Genomic DNA, 21,535 nt, shown 5'->3' with positions numbered 1-21,535 from the left:
AGTGCAGCGGCTCTGTGTGTTTTTGTATCTTTGAATGGCTGGGAGGGGGAGAAATAATTAAAAAAAAGTATGTAGCCTGGAATAATTGTGCTTTTATATTTTAAGTATCATTCAGGCGTCACAGGGGGGGGTTGGGAGAAGAAGGTCGACTTTATTTGACTCTATTGTACGTGAGGTCTGACTGGGTTTACATCCACCTCAAGAAGAGAAAGCCACAGGAGATATAATTTGAGATATTTTGTAATTGCAAAGGTTCAATCTGAGATTTTTATTTTGGTAAATCCACAAAAATCTAAGCAAACCTGAAATTTATTCTAAACCCTAAATGTGTTTTTTTGTCTTTTTTTTACCTTGAGCCAGTAGAAACTCAACAGTCCCGAGGTGTCCCTCTGACGCGGCCATCATTAGAGGCGTCCGACCCTGTTTGTCAGCCAGGTTGACGTCGGCGCCATGACTGAGGAGGAGATCCACGATCTAAAAAACCCCCCCAAAAAAGCGTTGGTGTCAGGAAGTCGATGTCTTATTCACTTTTTTTGCCAAAAAGATCAATGATCATCCGAAGGGAACTACAACAAAAATGACTGCTTTTTAGAGGACTGTCATGTCAAGGCAGCTAAATGAATGGATCTCAGTGGGCTGAAGGCGAAGCGGACTCGTTCAGCTGACCTGCCAGTGTCCCTGTCGGACGGCGCTGAACAGCGGCACGATGCCCCTCCTGTTGGGCTGGGCCACGGCGGCGCCCTGCTCCAGCAGCAGACGACACACCTCCAGCTTCCCTCGACCGGACGCCGCCGTCAGAGCTGGAAGCACAATCGATGAACCGTGAATGAGGAGGATGTATGTGAACAGAAATCAGAGGTTTAGCTGCTGCACGTCTTCATATCAGTAGAAGTAGAGTATTAGGAGAGGAAAGATATACCAAAAAGCAAAAAGCGTTGTTGTTTTTATGACCACTAGGGGCAGATGGAGACAAGTTGCTCAAAAAAGAAGACGTCACCCTCTACAAATTCTATTTTTTTCCACTTCATTTACCCATGAAGCACTTCAACTGCAGTGTGTATCTGAAGGTGTGTCTGTGTCCACCTGGTGGATGCTGAATTATCAATAGTTCAATCACCGCTACCTCTTGGCTCCATTTACTGGTCTTTATCAAACTCCTGAGGGAAACATCCGACTTTATAGCTGCTAAATGCTCCGCTACGCTCAGCATCTAAATCACATCTGTCAAACTCAAGGCTCGGGGGCCAAATGTGGCCCGCCAAATCATTTTATGTGGCCCGCCAGGGCATAAAAGGTCAATGTCTAAGAATAAATAGGAGGAAAAAAAAGAGCGTGCTTTGACCAAAACTACATTTCCCACAATGCAGTAATTAAGCACATTTAAACTTTGAGCAAAAACATTTTGAAGTTAATGTTAAAGTTAACGTCCTAACTCGTGTTTGATGTTATACTGTATTTCTCTATTCTCTTGGATAGTTTGATCCTTGATCGATGGAGTTCTGTGGATTTAATAACCTGACAAATTAAAACGATTTATGTTAGAACAGAGAAACATTTTTTTTCTGCGCTACTGGAATTTTTGTAACTTGAATAAGTAATAAATTCAGAGTTATTTGAGTAGTTACATTTATGTTACATTACATTGAGTTACATTCATGTCACATTCATAAATTATGTGTGGCCCTTCGACGACAGCCGTCATGCTGATGTGGCCCTCGGTAAAAATGAGTTTGAGTTGCACTGTCTTTGCCAGATGATAAAAAGATTAATGATCGTCCGACCTAGATGCTAACGCCCAGTGGTGATCCGGTGGATGAGTGAATGATCACGACACCGTCTCTGAACAAACATCTGTTGCTGCGAGTTCTTGCTACGGCGGGAGCGACACATCCACTGACTCATCTACATGGAGTAATACCATTAGATTTACGAGCCTAACTTTAGCGTCAACCTATTTATTCTTCGCTCAAAGAACAATTTGATCTTCACGGATCACAAAAGCCGATCTTAAAGCACCGATTCTGTACAAACAATCCCCTCTGGCTGTTGTAAATAATTTTCAGTTGACCCATCCCGTAAGGCCGTGATTACAAATCATCCTCTGGAAACCTCATTCTTATAAATAATAAAACCTCGGCTGAGTGAGTTCAAGTCCCCCCCGATTCATCTTTTCCAACCGTAGCTCAGGGAGCAAGGCGAGCAATGAGGTTTAATAGCTTCAGGTTGCAAAGATACATTATATTTTTCAACATCCTGCCACTGGGGATCAAAATATTCATTCCGAAGCGCACCCCCCCCCCCTCTCTCTCTGCTGGGTGAGCCCAGCCCCATCTGTGCTCCGACGACACCACTGCACTGCCGTCAGCATCTGACGCAGCAGCTGAAGCGTCTCCCGTGTCCGCACTGCAGCGCTCGGAGTCGCGTATCTAAAGAACGAGCGACTTCGGCTTCGGAACGTCTGCGGGGGGATTTCACAACATCCGCCCGTCGGGCGTCGATAAAGAATGTAGGGTGTCACGGGTGTAACGTCCGGATCACACCGGTATTCCCACCTGTTTCTCCCCACAGCGTGTCAAAGTTATTGATCTGAGCCCGCTCCACCTCCTCTTCGTCTTTCTCCGGCAGGTCCAGCAGGTAGGAGGCGATCTGATGGAGGGGGGGGGGGGGGAAATAAAAAATTATGTTTGATAAATAATAAATAAAAAGCAAGGAAAAGTAATCAGATCTGAAAATTTGCTTTTTTTCCGCTTTTGCAACTTTGAGCAACAACCTGGAACTCGACCAATCAGGATAAATCTTTAAAATCCAGTGAGGCTGTTTAAAGCCTAAGAAGGATTTACCACAGGACCTCCTTTAATTTAAGCACTTAACATTCAGACGACCTAATCTGTGATGAATTGATTACGCCACACACTGGTGGGGGGCTGATCATCAACCTCACCCCCCCACCACCACCACCACCACCATCTTACCTCTGTGTATCCCATGCTAGCAGCAGCGATGAGGGCCTGCTGCACCGCTTGGCTCTTGGTGAAGCCCCCCTGCTGCTGGCTCTGGGGCGACTGTTGCCCCGCCCCCCAGTCGCACTGGATGAGGAACTTCACCACCTCCATGTGGCCCCTGAGGGCCGCGTGAACCAGGGCGCACTGGCTGTTCTTATCCAGGTGGTCCACCTGTTTTAACGGGACGCGGTGTCAATCGGGGATAACGTTCCACACCTCCCTCTCCATCCCCTTCACATACCTTCGCTCTCTTGCGACACAGTGCCGTCACGATGGCCATGTGTCCCCCGGCGGCGGCGTAGCCCAGCGGCGTGAGGCCGCTCTCGGACGGAGCGTCGACAGCGGCGCCGAATTCCAGCAGCAGAGCCACCATGTCCATGTAGCCCAGGTGGGAGTGGACGCACAAGACGGGGGCGTTGTTCAGCACTTCGGTACGGTAGTTCACATTGGCTCCGCCCATCATTAGGAGACGGCTCACCTGCGCACACACACACACACACACACACACACACACACACACACACACACACACACACACGCAAATAACAAATGAAAGTTAGCAAAAAATAGCTTCAAATACAGGAAAAAAACAGGAAGCTCCATAAAATAAATTAAACCAAGAACATGTTGAAATATTCTTTAAATGAGAGCCCCCCCCCTCCCCCCCACCACCACGCTGAGCCTGCACCTTGATGTTGGGGGTGTAAAGGTTCCGCAGTGAAGAAAGTGCAGCTGAAAGGCCCTCTGTGCAGTAGGAAACCCACAGGCCTTGCAAGATAGATGAGGAAACCCCGACTTTTTTGCTGAGACCCTTGAAAAGATATAAATACATAAATATTCATTACTTTGGAGCCGGGCCACGGTTGTGTTTCTGTGTGTGTGTGTGTGTGTGTGTGGACACAGATGATGGGATACCTTGAAGATATGTGCTTTGAGAATGTGATGGCCCAACTCGATGGTCTGCTGTCTGTTCAGTTTGTTCTCCTGCCGGGAGAACCAGAAGGCCAGCAGCGTGTGGCCGCTCCTGCAGGGAGGAGGAGGACTCATTACATCATCACGTGAGTCATCACAGGTGAGAAATCATTTCAGGTAAACATGAGGTACGTGTGAGATTCCTTTTTTTGTCTTTTTATAATTAGAAGATAAGATGTGATGAGAGTGTCACCTGGGATCGCAGAGGAACTTGGTCTTCTCTCCTTCCTCTCTCCAGATCAGCCACTCCCTGAACGAGGGATGAACAAACATCCTGGTACCGTCCCTCCGCTTCACCAGGAACACAGACAGGTTGTCGACGCGTTGCTGGAAATCCTCCCAATCCAGCGTGCCCTGCAGCCAATGCCGCAAAAGCGGGAGTGAATTATTTTATTAGCGATGAACCGAGATCTCTCGGCGTGGAACGATCTCGCTGCTTTTGAAGGAATAAATGAAATTAAAACCGAATCAGAAAACAAAGTTGAAATACGGATGAAATATACCACATTTGTATTTATTCTTGTCATTTCAATTAGAACCTTCCAAAACAAAAAAACGACCCAAAAAAGATTAAATGAGGAAAAGAAGAGAAAAAAAAGAAGCTAATTAGTCTCATCAGAACAGCGTGGGTGTGGTTTCATCTGATTTGAATAACAGTGACACAATGTTGAGAAACCAATATAAGATTATCATCGGATTAATGCAGATTGGATAAAGAGTTAAGACTTCACAGATTAGAATAATCTCACACTTAATCCAGTAGAAGGGGGGGATGGGGGTGGTTCCAGATATTTAAAGGTATTTTTCCGGATCACTACCTGCAGCGATCCGGCATTGATGGCTTGATAAATCTGCTCGTCCGTCAGCGGATGGAGGGAGGCCACGGCCACGTTGAGCAGGGGGAGCGCCCGCTCGAACGACGACTGAGTCGGGAAGCGCATGTTGCACTGCAGCAAGTACACCTCCGCCAGATTGACTGGCACCACCTGGGGAGGGAAAAAGGGGGGCAGAGAAAGAGTTTCCTCCGATTTCCTCCGGATGACTTCTACAGGATATAAATACTGCATGGTGTTTGTTCGCCGCGTCGTCGAAGCCGCCCCACGTGGTCTTCCTCAGAGAATAAGGCGTGAATTTATAAGTTGTCATTTTTTTTATGGAGTCTGGAAGCACTTTGGAATACATGAAATTAAATGAAGCTGGGGGTGTGTGAGATAAAATATTTCATTATGAAATGCACACTGAAACCGTTCGGCTGCATTATGCATCAAAAAAAAGGGTGTCGGACTCTTGACTGTTATGAAGGAGATTTTATGGAAGTGCATTTACATAAAGCGCATCGGAGTCAGATGGATAAAAAAAAGAACGCCTCTCGTGTGTTGACTTTGTAAAATTATGAACGCCATAGTTTAGATTTTGCATTTTAAAAAGTCTGGCTCCTGCCTGAAGCAAAATCAAGATAACTAAGACCGTTTAATAGTCGATATACCTTCAACAGAACATCACCTTTCAGCTTTCAGGTACAGATTTCAGTGAAATATGATTTTCTGATGTTAATTTCTAGAACTTTTCAATATAAAAAAGTGTTACCCAAACGTACCTTATAACTGGAGCTTTTGAGGACAAGGTAACCCTTCTCGATGAGGTCAAAGGTGAGCTTGAGGTACAGGTAGGAGCCCTGGCTCAGGGCCTTCAGGTGGGTGCTGAGTTTTCCGAACGTGGTGTTGTCCATCTTGCCGTTGAGCGAGATGTTGTTCTGGATCTCCGGGCTGCTGTGGATGCGGTGCAGGATGTAGCCCTGCAGGTCCTGGTCGATGGCGTCGTTCTCCTCCAGGCCGTCCAGAGAGATGCGGTGAAATGGCAGCGCGCTGGTGATCTCCTGTTGGGGGTGGTGTGTGTGTGTGTGTGTGGGGGGGGGTCACAGTCAGGATCTCATGTTCAGTTTGGTGCAGTAAACACGTATGCATGGATGGAGGATAGCGCCACATGTTCTACCTGTAACGTGGTTCTGACCGTCACCACCAGCTTCAACCAATGAGGGAACTTGCTGATGGTTTTGGTGAGGAAGGACACGATGGTGTCTCCGTAGTCCGGCTTGTGGAACTCGGCTTCGTTCAGCCCATCGATGAGGACGATGAGGTCCTCCTCAGAGTTGATCTTCCTCTCTGTGGAGAAATTTGGACGTCAGAGATGAAAGATTACCAGAATAAAAAGCTTCTTTTAGTTGTTGTTTCCAGACATTTAAAACCACATGTCTTCCCTTAAAGCTTGGAAATGAAAAGTGAGATCAAATTAATTTAGTCAGACTCCCATCTTATCCATGACAAAGTCAAAGAGTAAATTAGATACTGTAGGTCTGAAGGGGTATTAACAGTAAATTGCCAAAAAAGCACCTCATTTGACAGATGCAAAAAAAAACCTTGAAATTATTCAAATTCCACTTTATTCTCAAGAATATGAAGCTATTCAGACCATGAGGCAAATAAATCAAGGCTATTCCCTCTGAACATGATGCACTGAAGAGCTTTTTAATCATTTAAAGTAGTATATTCATTTTATTAGACATTATTTGGAATAAATTTGAGATTGAAGTGATTATTTCTTTTTACAAAAGACACATCCAGTCATTCCAGAAACAACAGTTTAAAACTCTATGTGTTGCCACCTTTGTAAAGTGCATCCAGGGGCTCTAGGACGCCCCTCCTGAAGGAGGCCAGCGGGTCCTGGACGCAGGAGCGCAGACTCAGGATGCTCTGGAGGTGCGGCTCCCTCAGCAGCTGCTCCCTGTAGGCAACGAGGTGTGGCGAGCGGCACAGCAGAGCCGCCACGTTGTGCACAAACTCCGGCACCAGGCAGGTGTAGGCGTTGTCTGCCTGGCAGTAGTGGTACGCCACCACCTGGGGGCGACAGAGGGTGGAGACGAGAGGGCAAACGGGTCAGTCGGCCTCGAAATCCCCATCCTTCACACCAACTCTTTGCTTTTGCAAAACTGATTTGACAATCAGGCATCAGGCAGCACGAATGACGAACTATTAGAAATAAGAGTTTTTTTCAGGGCTTCTGTAAGAGCGAAAGCCCGTTTTTTTTCCCAGCGTCTAACCCCGGCTACAACTCATTTGGGATCGAATCGACTTGATGGTTGATGATTGCAGCATAATGAAACACAATACTTCTCGTTTCGCTTTATGGTTTCATCTATTAATAATTCATTGCTTCCGGCTGCCAGGAAAAAGAGAGACTTAGCTCACTGACGCTCACGTGTTCCACCAAGGACCCAAGAGTCAAATTGGGGGGTTTTTGGGCATTTTTGAATAAATGACTAAAATTTTTTTTTTTTGGAACAAAAATTCTAGCGACACATTTGACGACAGGTGAATTTTAATTTAAAAAAAAAAAATTTTATTCAACAAAACAAGAGCAGCAGGTGTGATCTCCAGCTCTCGGGGACCGGAGGATCACAGGTAATTTTCAGAGGTGATGGCAGCGACCGCAGCGCAGCAAAGGAGGGGAAAAAAAAAAATTTATCAAAATGAAATGCAAATTTTTGGTCACAGAGGAATAAAAGGCTTTAAAAAAAAAAAAAAAAAAAGGGAGAAAGCTCAATTATTAATGCGCAGAGTTAACAAGATCTAATAGCTTGGCTTGGAAATGGCATTCTGCAGGTATAAATATTTCATAAGGCTCCCTGGCAAAGTTGTTTTTTCTTTTTTAAACACATCTGCATAATGCATCAGGCTGGGACCGGGCATGCAGATGGCTAAGCTGCAGGGGGAGAAGGACCTACAGACAGGAAGGAGAGCAGGAGAGAGGGGGGGGGGGTGGATCATCATACAAGGTTTACATCACAGGCAACTTGAAACAAATTTTTTAAAAGACGTCATTGAAGAGGAAAAAAAGCTGCATAAAAGTTTAAGGTAAATGGAAAACATCGGCTCTCCTCTCTTTCTTTCTTTCTTTCTTTTTTTTTTTTTTTTTTTTGAAGTTATGAAGTCGACCGCCTCAGGAGAAAAAAAAACCTCGTGTGAGTCCATGATAAAAAAGCTCAAAACCCGCGTTCGCTTCTCTCCCCCGGCTTGAATTGTAGGGGCATTTTTCAAAAGAGCGAATTGTCAAGTTATCCTACCGCCTACGTCGGCACTAATTGGAAAAATTAAGACATAAAAAGGAGCCGTTTAAAATTAATCTCACCGGGTTTTTTTTTGTTTTGTTTTTTTCAATTACATCCGGGCTGCTGAGATATTCACGCAAAAAAAATGTGGGGCGACGGCGTCGGAAAATAACCTGATAAAGCGTGAAGCGAATGCGATGCCGTACCTGAGACGCCAGCCTCCTCATGGCTTCCTCCTGACGTCGCCTCATCTCGGGGGTCCCGGGACAGCTGCTTCCTCCCAGGGTGCCGTGAGTGGGCTGGGGCTGGGTGAGCGGGAGCCCGTCTCCATCTGGACACAGAAAGATGCACACGGATGGATGCGATCGCCGCTTTCAAGAGCGGAGACTATCTAAAACGAAGCGGATGCCTACGTTTGGGCGAGGCCTGGGGGCTGTCGGAGGCGATCTGCCTCATGCGCGTGCCGTGACAGCTGAGCGCCACCAGTCGAGAGACGATGGCGGTCTTGCCGAAGCCGATGTTTCCTACCACCGCCACGCCGCGGTTGCTGCTGGCGTTGGGGCTGTTGAGGTAAGCATCGATCTCCTGGAAGAGCCACTCGCGACCCGTGAAGACGGAGTCCATGGTGATGCTGGGAACCTCGAAAAGCAGAGGTTTGAGGGCGATGTCTTGAGGCCGGTAAGGCGCAAAACGCACTGGAGGGGAGGGGAGATGGAGAATTAGGGAGTGAGTTCACCGTTTTAAGTCAGAGTCACACCTTGTGTTTATAAAGACAACTAAAACGGAATTATTTGTCTCCTAAAAAGTCGATATTCATGTTCTGTGATAAAAACAAATGGATATTTAGCTGATTCCTGTCGACAGCCTGTCTTTCACATTCATCTCCAGATGTGAGTGTATTTATAAAGTCATCGATGAAAAGAGACGTTAACTTGAAGGAAATGCACGCAGATAGCTTTAAAGGAATCCAGCTTTGCTCGAGAATCAATCGCCCAAACTGAACCCTGAAATCCTCTGAAGACAAATCATCACAGAGGGACTCGTCAGGTTAGATTTCAAGCAGGTTCAGAAATTAAATTCAGTATATAATCTCGTGGTAAATTGAGGTGATCACATTTTTTTGATGCTAAAAAGAAGGAAATATAGCCAGAGAGTTGAAGGAGACACTGCTACTGTTAAATTTACTCACTAGGGGGAGTGATAAAGCTCTCCAGTGGTCGGGCATCTTTTCAGCACAACATATGGACCGTTAAAAAGGAAGCAGCGAAAAAAGGGATGCGGTACGAACTTCTGAAGCTGTGCGATAAATTCAGTGTTAAATTCACTCGTCTGTTCCCAGGTAACGTCTCCTTTTAAAGTCGATTCCATCGCTGAGAATTAAAAAGATGCTCTTCCTCTATCTGGTTTTCATCTTTAAGTGTAACATCAACTGTCTGGTGATTACACCTGGTTTAGGACGTGAGCAGTAAGGTGAATAATCCAACAAGCTTGCGCTTTGACTTGTAAAGCAAAACAGGGCGCAAAAGCATACGGCGCAACGCGACAAATGAATATTAAAAGGAACTTACGTGACTGGGATTGCCAGGCATGGGCGTTATTAGCAGAAGCTGTGAGACGAGAGGCGAGCAAAAAAAAAAAAAAAAGGACAAAAGAGAGGAAGAACGAGAGTGAAAGCAGACAGACAGAGACAGGAGAAAGGCAGTGAGGGCAGGAGTGAAAAATGGCAGCAGTTTGTCAGATCACAAGGCAAGGCTCAATAAAAAAAAAATAAAAAAAAGAAGAAGAAGAGAGGACAGGAAGAAGCAGCTACAGCATCAGCAATGCTGTTATGTCGGTAATGTAGAGAACCTCCGGATAAGAGGTCGATTAGTGGTCGAAAATCTCTGAGGGGGGAGGATGAGGAAGGTTTTTGTAGGTTTGGCAGAACCGGAATTCACATTCTGACCACAGGGGTGTGAGAAACAGGGAGGACCAGGATGTAAGGAAACTAGATTTTAAAATTTAAAAATAAATAAATAAATAAATTTGAGAATTTTTAAAAAAAAATTAAATTTAATTAAAAAAAAATTCTTAAGGTTGAGGAACATTTCTGCAATACCTGCATCATCAATTTTAGCTGATATGTCTATGCAGGAGAATTGTGTGACAGGTGGACCAACAATGTGCACAAAAACAGAAATACCCCAAATATGCAAAATTTTCAGTTTCATTAACACTAGTTCTGAGCAGCTCGTCCAAGTTGAAGTCAAATCTCAATTTTGTTTTGGTTCTTTTTTTTTTGGGCATCTTAACATTTAGACAGGAAGTGGAGGAGTGAGGGTGAGGAGGGGCGGGAGGAGGACCGTGCCGTCTGCAGATGATTGGTTGTAATAAAAGTCACTGAATGCAAGTTCTTAATCCAATCCTCAAGTGATTAAACTCGGAACGAGACGAGCTTGGGAAAAAAAAAAAGCCAGATCGGTCCTTTCGGTTCTGTTTACCCAGTCGATCGGATTCTTCTAGACCGCAGTGAGTCAGCGCCAGTCAGGTGACAGACTGGGTTCATCTCCCACTCGACGGCTTACAAGCAATAAGCAGACAACTTGTGAGTCGGAGCTGTAAGGGATCCGTACCGTGCTTTACGCCGGGCGGGTAAGACAGCGGAGAGAGAGCCAGGAAAAATTTTTTTTTTTAGTGCGTCTGCAAAAAAAATAATTCTGTACCGTTTGCAGGTACGGCGCTGCAAAATACATCAGGAGGGCGGGGAAGGGAGCGTTTTGCATTAGAGCTGGATCTCCTGTAAATGACTCCAGTGCGCCGATTAGGAGCACCGCTACACAACATAATGAGCTGATATTGCTCTTAATGTATTCTTTTTTTTCCCCACACACAACTCCAAAGTGCTGCTCCAAGCAGGACCTTTTCTTTCTTTCTTTTTTTTTTTCTTTCCTTACCCAGGAATGCTAATTACAATCGCGGAGCGAAAAAAAGAAAATGCGATGATTGTGCTGAAATTCTTCTCCCAATTATGCAATCAGTTAAAAAAAAAAGAGTTAAAAAAAAAAAGTACAAGATAAACCTGAAAGTGTACTTTTTTTAAATTTATTTTTTTTATTGAGTTCTGGACCAGCAGTGGTTTGGAGAGAATTAAAAAAAAAGTATTCATCTATATTTCCTCTCAGATTATTTGACTTTTTTTTTTTACAACTTATTTATGTCCACATAAAAGAGGAGTGTGAAGCCGCAAATATTGACGATGCAGAAATGCGAATTCGCTCAATCACAGACCAATGATTCCAATGAATAATGCAAAACACACACACACACACACACACACACACACACACACACACACACACCCACACAGAAAGAGAAAGAGAGACAACAAGGGGCAAAGTGACTTTTCTATTCTGCCCATAATTCACAAACTGATGTAACATCACTCCAGGTGGGTGTCACCGTGTTCCTGATGCAACACCGGTGATGGGAAATGTAAAAAAAACCTACAAACTACAAGTTTATGACACCATAAGTCACTGATGTAAGAGGAGAAACACCCACAGCTACTCTGCTTTAAGTGATACTAATCCAATTTTTTCTCAAGGGGGGGGGTGACTGAATGCCAAACGTAGCCCGTAAAGCTCCTTCTGTCCTGGTGGAATGACTAAACACACCCTTTTGCACCATTGGGGCGCCATCCTCCAAATGGCAGAAACGATTACGACCGGGTTGTACATCCACCGCCGCTCCGCTGCGTTCGTGCATTTCCAGGAAGAAGAAACGCGGCGACCGCGTTGTGAAGAGCGGCCCAGGGAGTTGTTTTCTAAGGATGCTGAGAGCAAATCTGTGTGAAGGATGGATGGATGGATGGATAGCGTTTGCTCATAATCCTGCCCATAACACTCCCCCTCAGGCGATGTCGAGCAAGGTATCACTCCACCTCCCCTCCTCCTCCTCCTCCTCCTCCTCCGCCGCCGCCGCCAACCCACCGCGGCCAGACGGAGCGAGAGTCTCAGACATTTTAATTATTCACCAGGTGAGGATGACTCACGGAGGCTGAGCAGCGATGGAAAGGAGAGAGAAGAAGAGGAGGAGGAGGAGGGAGAAGATGAGAGGTAGAGGAAGGGGGGAACAGGGGACAGGTGGTGCAGGAAGATAAGAGGGCGGGGCTGACCCGGATCAACCCCGCCCCTCCTGTGGGAGGAGCTTTGGGACTGAGGAGGCTGGGCGGCTTATCTCAGGACAGGTGACAAACTTTCAATTTCTTCTCCATTTCATCTTCTGGAATTTGCTCGGTGAGGTTAGAATCAACAAAACAAACCCGGATCGACAGGTTTATCGATTTATTGATATGGTTATGAACTGACCTCACGTCTTACAGGAGGATATAAACAACGACTATAAGGTCCTGACGCAGAGCGGCGACACGAACGCGAGCGGATAAATTTGTAAATAGATCATTTACGCTCGTCTTTTCCCCGTCGCTTTTGCTGCAAACACGTTCCTGCCTTGTCATCAAAATCTACACTGTTGTCTACACCGCTTGGCTTGGGACAGCAAATGGGGGCTTTGTCTGCAGTCTGTGCTTGCTGTAAATAAATGTTTACTGTAAACACAACTGCGATTTGAAAACCCCGTAAACCAGCCGCTTCCTTCCACGTATGTTCGTCGATGCTGCCATTGTTTTGTTTTTTTAAAACAAATCCCACAAAAAGAGCCAAATATACTTGACTGTCTGCAGTAAGTTGATTTTTTTTTATACAAAAGCTCATTAAATTCCTCATAAACATCACTAAACAGTGTATATTTGAGGACTATTTTCCGCCGTGGATGAATACACTAAGCAGACGGTGCCGGACTGAGTGAAAATAAAGTGACACCAGTGAACTCCGGCTTCTAAACTAACAGATTAAACTTGTTGATGTCATCCAGGAAAGCAAACAGATCCTTCTGCTCCTGGAAGAATTCACTTGCTGAGTTTGCGTTGAGGAAAGTGGGTGGCAAATCTCAGCGCTGGGGGAGGCAGGAGCACCAGAACGTTTGCCTGTGTGACTCATCCTCCTCGAAACGGCAGCGCCGCTCGGGCTCCGATGGAGACGGGCCTCGAACAAAACCCGAACCGAGAGACGCCCGCGTCAGCTGGTGACCGCCTGAACGACACACAACCATCTTCTTCTTCTTAGAAAGAAAATATAACTTAATCAGGTTAAGGTGCGCCTTATAGTGCAGAAAATACTCCACTTCTGCTTTTCAGGAATAAAACCACGCCACACTTGCCCTCTGCAGGGAAAAACCCTGCTCTGCAAGTCGCTTCCCTCGTCTTCCTGTCTCTCCCGGTGAAACGGCAGGAGGAGTGCACTCAGGGAGGCTCTGACGCTGATCCGAGGAGACAGAACGCCTGCTCAGGACGCGGTCGGTCGGCGTGTAAACACGCTTGGCTCGCCCTGAGAGGAGGAAGGTTGAACAAGTGGCTCTGGCAGTCGCAGCGACGCTCAGAGAGGAACCAGCTCTTTTTCTTTCCCCCTGCATCCGTCTTTATCTCCAACCTCTGCCTCCCTCAAACGTTCTCTAACGCTCTCTCTCGCCTCCCGCATCTGTCGCCGGGAAGCTGCCCTCGGGGTGGTGGGAGGAAGGGGGGAGGGGGGGGTGGCGGCGGCTGCATGCTGGCTCAGCCGAGCGCGCCCTGAGCTAAGTGGGGGATTTAACAGGTGTTTAAAACACACAGGAGCTCAACATTTGTGTGTTTGCTTGGATGGAGGAGAGACGCCGTTATGGTGCTCACTACCACCGGTGAGTGGTAAAGGAGGAAGGGCGGAGGGGGGGGGGGGGGGGGGGGGCACGAAATGTTGTGACACGAGGCCATTTGTGGAGTCGGATTGAGGGGAGTCGCTCGATCGTGAAGGCGTTCGCGTCGGGACAGACCTGAGCAACGCGCACAAAATTTCGCCATAGAGGTGACAAACTTGACAGAAAACCGTTTTTGTCTCACACATCGACACACACACACATACACACACACACACACACACACACACACACACACACACACACACACACACACACACACACATTTGCATCTGAAAGGCATCTGCATACTGTGATTCAATCACTTTTAAAAAAAATAACTGTCATCGTGCAGCTTCGGCATTTTTTTTTTTGGAGTTGTTTTGTGGGTAAAAAAAAACCCAGAACAGCGACCCCTTTGTGGGTAATAATAATAATAATAATAATAATAATAATAATAATTCTAAACGGAAAGAGCTGTAATTTTAGCCCGCTTTACAAAAAAAAACAAAAAAAAACAACAACCCGAAGATGTCATAAGCGACTCTTGACATTTCGTCTGCGCCGTCGTCATTATTGGGAATGAAAGCCGAGCCAGACAGGAAATGGGGGGGGGGGGGGTTGGAAAGGCTAACGACCCGCATCCAAAGTTTCATCCAGAACCGAACGGAGACTCTTGATATTTTCCACTTTTAACCAGATTCCAGATTTGTGTGTGTGTGTGTGTGTTTTCTTAAGCTCCGCCTTGCCGCTCACCTCTCAGGTCCTGCCCAGAGCGACCCGGCCCGCAGGTGGTGCTCTGTCTGGGCATACGCAGCGAGGTGCGTAGCGGGGCGTGTCTCTGCTCGTCCAGGTAGGCCAGGTCTTCCAGGTGGGCCGAACTTGTGGCTGAGAGAGAGAGAGAGATCAGGATGAAGATCGTAATGAGATGATCCCGCATGTTTCTGTCCTTAAATTCCCTTCTCAGCAGATAAACGTGTTATTCACGGCGGGAGCGCCGTCTGACGCTAGCTGACGTCTGTTCACGCCACCGCCCGCCACGTGCAACAGATTCCACAAAAACAGCTTGAACGCCACCACGTCACAGTCGTAGTCCTCCTCGGTTTGGTTAGAGGTCAGGGAAGCTCCAAAAAAACGACAAAATCAAGGAAAGGTCGGAATGTCCCGGAGTCTTTTGTCCCTTTTAAAACAGGCCAGACTCGCCGATGGGGAGACTGGGTTAGAAAAACACCTGAGTAATAACAGAACCGCTCAGGAGGTCAAGAAGCACAACTGGATAAAAACCAGGGAAGTCGGAAACAAAAGGTTAAACAAATCATCTACAACGCATGTGTCAAATTCAAGGCCCCGGGGGCCAAAATGTGGACCCGGATCATGATTTTAAGTGACCATCGAGAGCATTTAAGATCAGATTGTCTAAAAATAAATAGGTCAAAAGCCGCTTTGACAAAAAAACTACATTTCCCACAATGCAGTAATTGCAGTAAGCTAATTTTAACTTTGACCAAAAACTTATTCTCTTGGATAGTTTGATCCTTGATTGATGGGATTCTGTTTGGTTTCATAACCTGACAAATTGAAAGGATTCTTGTTATAACAGAGAAACAAGCAAACATAGTTTTTCTGTGTAACTGTAATGTTTGTCACTGGAGTAAGTAATAAATTCAGAGTTATTTAACATTAACATTTGATGGGTGTTGTTGTTTTTTTGGGTTTTTTTTACAACAAAACCTTTAAATCAAGCAGATTTATCCTTTCAGAGATGAAAGCCCTTTTTTTTTTACAAATTCAAACTTGGTCCCTGAAAACACTCCCGACGTCTTGATCTCCCTGGTTAATTTCAAGGAATTTGGGAAAGAATGTGAGTGTCAGTGCAAGTTTCCCCTCAATGATATCCCCTCTCTCTTTTTCTCCAGTCACTCCAAAAAGTACGGCAGATTAATCCTTCCAAGTGGCTGCACACCACATCCCCTGAGTTAAGCTCAAGTATGTACTAAACATGTGTGTGTGTGTTTGAGTCACACGGGATGTAAACCCAAAAAACGAGCCACATGGGTTTCCCAAAATGGAGGGAAAATGGCAGCTGAGAATTCCGACCAGGCCCTGATGGGAATAAGGGGTTGCCGTGCCGGTCGTCCGGCTAAAAACAGACCAGCGGGAGCATTAATCCGAAGCTTAAACCCAGGAAGAATGACTCAGGCCTACGGGGCTGAAGAGACTTCTTTATTGGCTCTCTCTCTGTTTGAACGTGTGGACTCATATCTGTGCTCTCATCATCTCTATCTGCATTGCAGCAGGCTGCCGGGGATCACGTTCACAGCTCCTCAGCCGGCCTGGTAACACCGTCGAGGAAGAGACGCGACGGACGGAACCACGCCATCACTTCCTGTTTTAAAAGGCTTGAGTGATAATTAAAAACGCTCTGAAACGAGCAGCCGCGCTTCCAGACACAAAACCGAGGTCGGACGAGTCGGACGCCTTGACATTTCCCTCTCATGTCCCCTCCCCAGAGATGACTGGAGAGATAAATAATTGAGGTCCTGGTATTTAAACAATAATTTCTCCGGGTATTACACTGAGTATTTTGGCAGAGGTGGGATCAGGGACAAAGGAGAAATCAGCATAAAATTGAAATCGATGGCACTTGTCCGCCCTCAAATTGACAAATGTTACCTCGGGTGCGCTGTTATCTTTATTTAATGAATTTAGAGATTATGGAGAGGTTGTTTTTTACGTCTCAGAGCGGCTCCGGTCTCCATAAGGTTAGACAATCTATTCCTCGTAGGTCTCCTGAAGGGTCGGTTCATTCCGCCTAAAGTAAAAGTCGTTCCTCCGTTGGGGAAGGCTTTCGCAGGAGTTCAGCGGAGGTGAACGAAAACTTCTCTCCTCAAAGGATCGATCATCCGGTGGAACTTTTCTCCACCTGCGAGGTAGTCCCTATCTCAGATAACGCTTCAAAACCCATGTTTCCATTTTTATTCAGGCTTATCCACCCTTTACAAGCTCCTAAATCTGGGTTTATTTTCATTTCTCTCCCTGTTACTTCCTGATTATGTCTTTTAAAACAACATCCAGCAGGAGGATCAATACTGGTTCACCGCTCGTGAGCAGCCAGCCAATAAACAGCAGCTTATACCATGAATATAATAATAACAGTTATATAACTTGTGTAACGCGGCCCCCCCCCCCCCCCGAGTGAGCTTTGCTACGTCTGCCAGAATCAGGCCGGAAAACTGCACTTTCTAAAAACACAAATTGGAGACTTGTAAGAAGAGCTTCCTTTATAATTATGGCTTTTCCTCAAATACGATTCGCTGCTGAAGAAACGTCTGAAAAGAAAGATGAAAAACAGACGCCTGTAGATGTAAGGTCAGTCAACCGAAGTCGTATTCAATCTATAAGAAACATATTGTCAGATGGCCAACTTTAACCATATACGTCCTCCTTGAGTCATCCCTGACGCAACCTGTTGTAATTCAACATTGAACAAGATAAGAATAATTTTTTTTTTAGTGATTATATTTAAATTACTTGCAAGGATAACCATGAAATTGCATCGTACCGAAGAAGGAACCTCGAGAACCCACCACCCCCCCGGGGGGGGGGACGTAAGTTAACTCAAAAAGTTAGCGATAGATTTAAAACTTTTATCAGAGACAGGAAGCAGGGATTAAATGTTTGGGATTTTAGGAAATGCTGGAACGGATGGAGGGTTACGGATGGATCCCATTTCTAGGAGCGACTGTTGAAGGTTTGCAGTCGAAGCGCTCGTCTTTCCTTTTTTCTGTTAGTGCTTTGTAGGTTATTCTTGTAGGTTTGACTTAATTCCTCCTTAAAATGTGCTTCTCTGACTCCTTTTTAAATTCCGCGCCTAACGGTCCGGCGGTTTTAGCACCGAGACGGAGAAAAGAGAACGTTCTCCTCTCTTGGTCACCAGGTCCTCCATATTTCCCCTCAGCTCTACCTTCATTAGGTAATAAAGCAGCCTGCCTCCACCCCTCATTGTTTCCTCCCCCGGTCTCCCCCCCTTGTGAGTCTCTCTCTCCCTCTTTTTCCTCTCATCAAAGCGCGTCTCCATCCCTCTGGGGGGATAGAAATGGTTAATGCCGAGGGCTTTGATGTTCCACTGCTGTGCGAGCTCAGCCAATCCACATCCTGCGCTCGCCTCCCATCCCTCCATCATCTGATAATTCTTTGCGGAGGAGAGAGAGAGAGAGAGAGAGGATGAGAGATTATGAAACTCTCTTCTTCACTTCTCTTCCACACGCATCCATCTCCTTCTCCTCCCTAGAGAATTCCCGTTCTCGACAAATTCCTTCAGAAACACGTTTCTCCCGCCGCCTCCCTCCGTCGTGAACTCTTTACTTTTATTTGTTGCATCATCTGCGGCTCGTGGCGCGTCTTTAAAGCCATCTCCGGCTTCGCTCGGCCTTGTTTGAAGGTTTTGGGTTTTTTTTTTTTGGGGGGGGGGACGGGATTGAGAGGCGAAACTCTAAACCCGGTGGAATTGCTGGGCCGCCAGACAGGGGGTGTCAAGCCGTGGAACACGAGCAGCATAAAGAGAGGGTCGTAACTGCAGCGACACGCCTTGTCACGCACATTAGAGTGTTCAGACACATACGTGTGTGTGTGTGTGAGTGTGTGTGTGTGTGTGTATGTCTACCGTACCAGGCACACACTCTTTTTCCTGTGGGAGTGAAAGAAGTGGGTAATAGAGCTCATCGTCTGCAGCGACCTCTCTGAATGTGACAACAACAACGTCGTCGGGCCCATTAGGATCGGCTCGGTGTTACGTAACGTCTTGTTACTGTGGACCACACACACATCTATGAAACGCAACAAGTTTTCCCCCGTGATGCTCTTCCTCATCTTTATTCACTCCCCCTCCCCCCCCCACTCCCCTCCCCAAGGTTTCAATCCAGAACAGAAAGCCGGGACAGATTTGCAGCTACCTGAAATTTCAGCGTCACCCAATGAAATCTGAAAGAACGACTCGTTTTCTCCGTCAATAACACACACACACACACACACACACACATACACAAATTCAGAATCAGTTTCTCACACAACCCGGCTCAGATCTTAAGACGTTTATGCCGATTTATCCCAGATCTTAAGGAGATAAAGGTGGTTTTGCAATTTGGGGTCCAAATTAATTTCAACACATCATGATATCTGGTGCTAAGCAGATGAGCCTTTTATAAATCTCTCTGCTAACCGACATTCAAATAAGTTCACACAATTCAATATCTGATATTAACAGGCAGCATCTGAAAAGAGTATTTAAATAGTTGATAAATAATTTTAAAGCAAATGAAGCTGGAAATAAATAATAGTTATATTATTATAGTGCAAACTTTTATCGTAACAGCCGTGCCACAAAGTCCGGGAAAGATCACGATTCAACTTGGAAAGGGAAAGGAAAATATGCTTTAAAGGAGCAAAGAAGGAGCACAAGAGGAGTCAGAAATATTTGATTTTTTTTTTTTTTTTTTTAGAAAAATCAGCAATAAGCAAATAAATAAAAAGCTCATATTTCCGTCTCCTCGGATAAACCGTTGCCTTCTTTTCTCCTTCCGGAGGAGAGGATGGGACTCACCAGCCACAGAGTTGGGGCGGGGCATGAGGTACAGAGGGATGGAGTGGGCGGAATGGGAGGACATGCTCTCCAGGTTGCGCTCAGGGATTTTGTTGAGGCTGTAGGTGGAGGCCGTCATGTTTTCATCCACCCTGTACAGGAACGAGTCCATGCCTGATTTGTGGGACTGCCACAGCTTCAGGTTTCCCCGGGAACCCTCGCCGTATTTGCCTCCTCGCTCCATATTCTCAGAATAGCTGGTCAACGTCGCTGCAAAGAGAACCAAACAACAAAAGGGAGGTGAGAAAAAAAAAAGAAGAAGAAAAGAAACAGGTGTGATGCTTTTCCTCATCCCGCTGCAGGTGTTTACCAGTAAAAAAAAAAAAAAAAAAAAAAAAGCTCCTGGCAACAGCTCGGATGCAAAAATTCTTCACACCTATGAGCAATTTCACCAAATCTTGTTCTTCATGCAAAAACACAGAACGCAGAAGATGCCAAAACCGATTCTCACGGCCGAATCCACTCCCAGCCGAGGGTTGCTGCATTCAAGGTGACAACTTTTTTTTTTTGTTTTTTTTTGGAAATACAGTGGAGATCTAGGAGAGCCGCTGTCAGTTACAGGAACAAAGCTGCAACCTGAGGCACGTTCCTCCCAACCGTCAGATTGTCTAACTGTTGTGTCCCGGAGACGCCTGTCAGAACACGCAAGGCTGGGAAATAACACGTTACTGTTACTTTATTGATTTGCCTGGTAAGCTCCAAAATCTGCTTCCATTTATATCTATCTAATGATAAGGTTCAGGTTGAAATTCTTATTGGAATACGAATCGAGTTCCGGTCTTCTTCCTGTGGAAATACTGTCCATGAAATCACGTAGAAGCATTATCGGTTACAGGAAGGGATGTTTTGTTTTTTTGGTTTTTTTGCCAGTAGGAAAAAAATGGTAGCGCTCCAAAAATGTACATACAAGCACGTCTGCATTGTTTCAGGGGAATTTGTGCTCTTGTGCGAAACAGTTCGGCGATGATCTATTTTTTTAAATGTTGCAACAACAACAAAAAAATCTTTAAAAAAGCATAAAAGCAAATATGTATTCATCCTGTGAAAAATGAACCTTAAACCTCCACTGTTGTCCCAAGACGAATCTGAATCTCTGTTCTACTTCCGACCCGTGGGATTGTGGGTCATGTAAATATTAGAGATGGTGTCTTACCGATGATCCCGCTGTCCCTGCTCTCCAGGGTCGAGGTGGGACTGGTGACGGAACCGTAGGCGCAGTCCTTGTTTCCGGCCTGCCCAGGCATGGCAGGGGGGAGGGTGGAGCAGGGACTGCCTGCAGGGGGTGAGGCAGTGCTGCTGGTCAGGGTGGAGCACGGGCTTATCCTCTGGTTCTGAACACACAAACACACACACACACACACACACACACTTGTAAACATAACACATTGACTTTTTAGATGGAAGAAAGTCGAAAAGCTCAAAAGCATTTGCAGCATTTTCAGATTAAATGCCGTCATTTTGAAGCAGCCTCACAAATAAGATGACATAAAACAGGACTGTCAGACCACAACCACCAGGATTCTTTCTGGTAAGGTTGATAAAATCTAAAATAGCCTCTATGACACCTGTCATCGATTTTGTAAATACACCTTACAGCAAGAACTACTGCACAAACAAGGAGCTCAGTTAGCTCAGGCGCAGAGCTGGAATATCTAGTTGTGAGAAAGCGTTTCCCTTTTTAGAAAACAAAAGGGAGTGGCTTCTCCAAAACCAGATTCTGTGCAGTAATGGGACACACGAGTGTCTGCATGATGTCATTCTTCAAAACATGCAGGTTTGAGGAAAAATCGGATCTCACGACGTAATCGGAGCTCGAGAAAACACGAGGTTCATCGGAAAATTACGAAGAAGAGAGCATCTTGCCCTCTCCGGAGAAGGAGAGATTTTTTTATTTTTTTGAGCATATCTGCTCTGTTGCCACATGCGCGCGTTCTGAATTCACAATGTTTTCAGCCTCTGCCTTGTTGCGACACCCTGCAGTGACACTTCTCTTTATCAGCTCGGGTCAGGAGATAAGGGACCGCAGGAGATAAACCAAAAACACTCGGCTGCCTA

At 45.8% G+C, this 21,535-nt stretch overlaps 1 protein-coding gene across 7 annotated transcripts in view; it reads right to left on the bottom strand.

Annotated features, from left to right (window-relative positions):
- tanc2b (tetratricopeptide repeat, ankyrin repeat and coiled-coil containing 2b) overlaps nt 1-21,535 on the bottom strand; it is a 104,044-nt gene that overhangs the window by 8,725 nt on the left and 73,784 nt on the right. For all 7 annotated transcript variants that reach the window (XM_068306310.1, XM_068306309.1, XM_068306311.1 and 4 more), the window contains 17 exons: nt 20,634-20,811; nt 19,442-19,690; nt 14,599-14,730; nt 8,493-8,774; nt 8,286-8,410; nt 6,637-6,868; nt 5,967-6,136; nt 5,572-5,850; nt 4,793-4,960; nt 4,168-4,328; nt 3,918-4,026; nt 3,691-3,813; nt 3,244-3,480; nt 2,973-3,173; nt 2,553-2,646; nt 667-800; nt 351-474 (listed from right to left, as the gene is read on the bottom strand). In XM_068306310.1, coding sequence (XP_068162411.1) covers nt 351-474; nt 667-800; nt 2,553-2,646; nt 2,973-3,173; nt 3,244-3,480; nt 3,691-3,813; nt 3,918-4,026; nt 4,168-4,328; nt 4,793-4,960; nt 5,572-5,850; nt 5,967-6,136; nt 6,637-6,868; nt 8,286-8,410; nt 8,493-8,774; nt 14,599-14,730; nt 19,442-19,690; nt 20,634-20,811 — 2,998 coding nt within the window. The remainder of the gene's footprint in view (nt 1-350; nt 475-666; nt 801-2,552; nt 2,647-2,972; nt 3,174-3,243; nt 3,481-3,690; nt 3,814-3,917; nt 4,027-4,167; nt 4,329-4,792; nt 4,961-5,571; nt 5,851-5,966; nt 6,137-6,636; nt 6,869-8,285; nt 8,411-8,492; nt 8,775-14,598; nt 14,731-19,441; nt 19,691-20,633; nt 20,812-21,535) is intronic.

Source organism: Antennarius striatus, chromosome 21, assembly GCF_040054535.1.
Source record: "Antennarius striatus isolate MH-2024 chromosome 21, ASM4005453v1, whole genome shotgun sequence".
NCBI lineage: Eukaryota > Metazoa > Chordata > Actinopteri > Lophiiformes > Antennariidae > Antennarius > Antennarius striatus.
The sequence above is the reverse complement of the archived record's forward strand: the minus strand, read 5'-3'. Positions and strand labels throughout refer to the sequence as shown.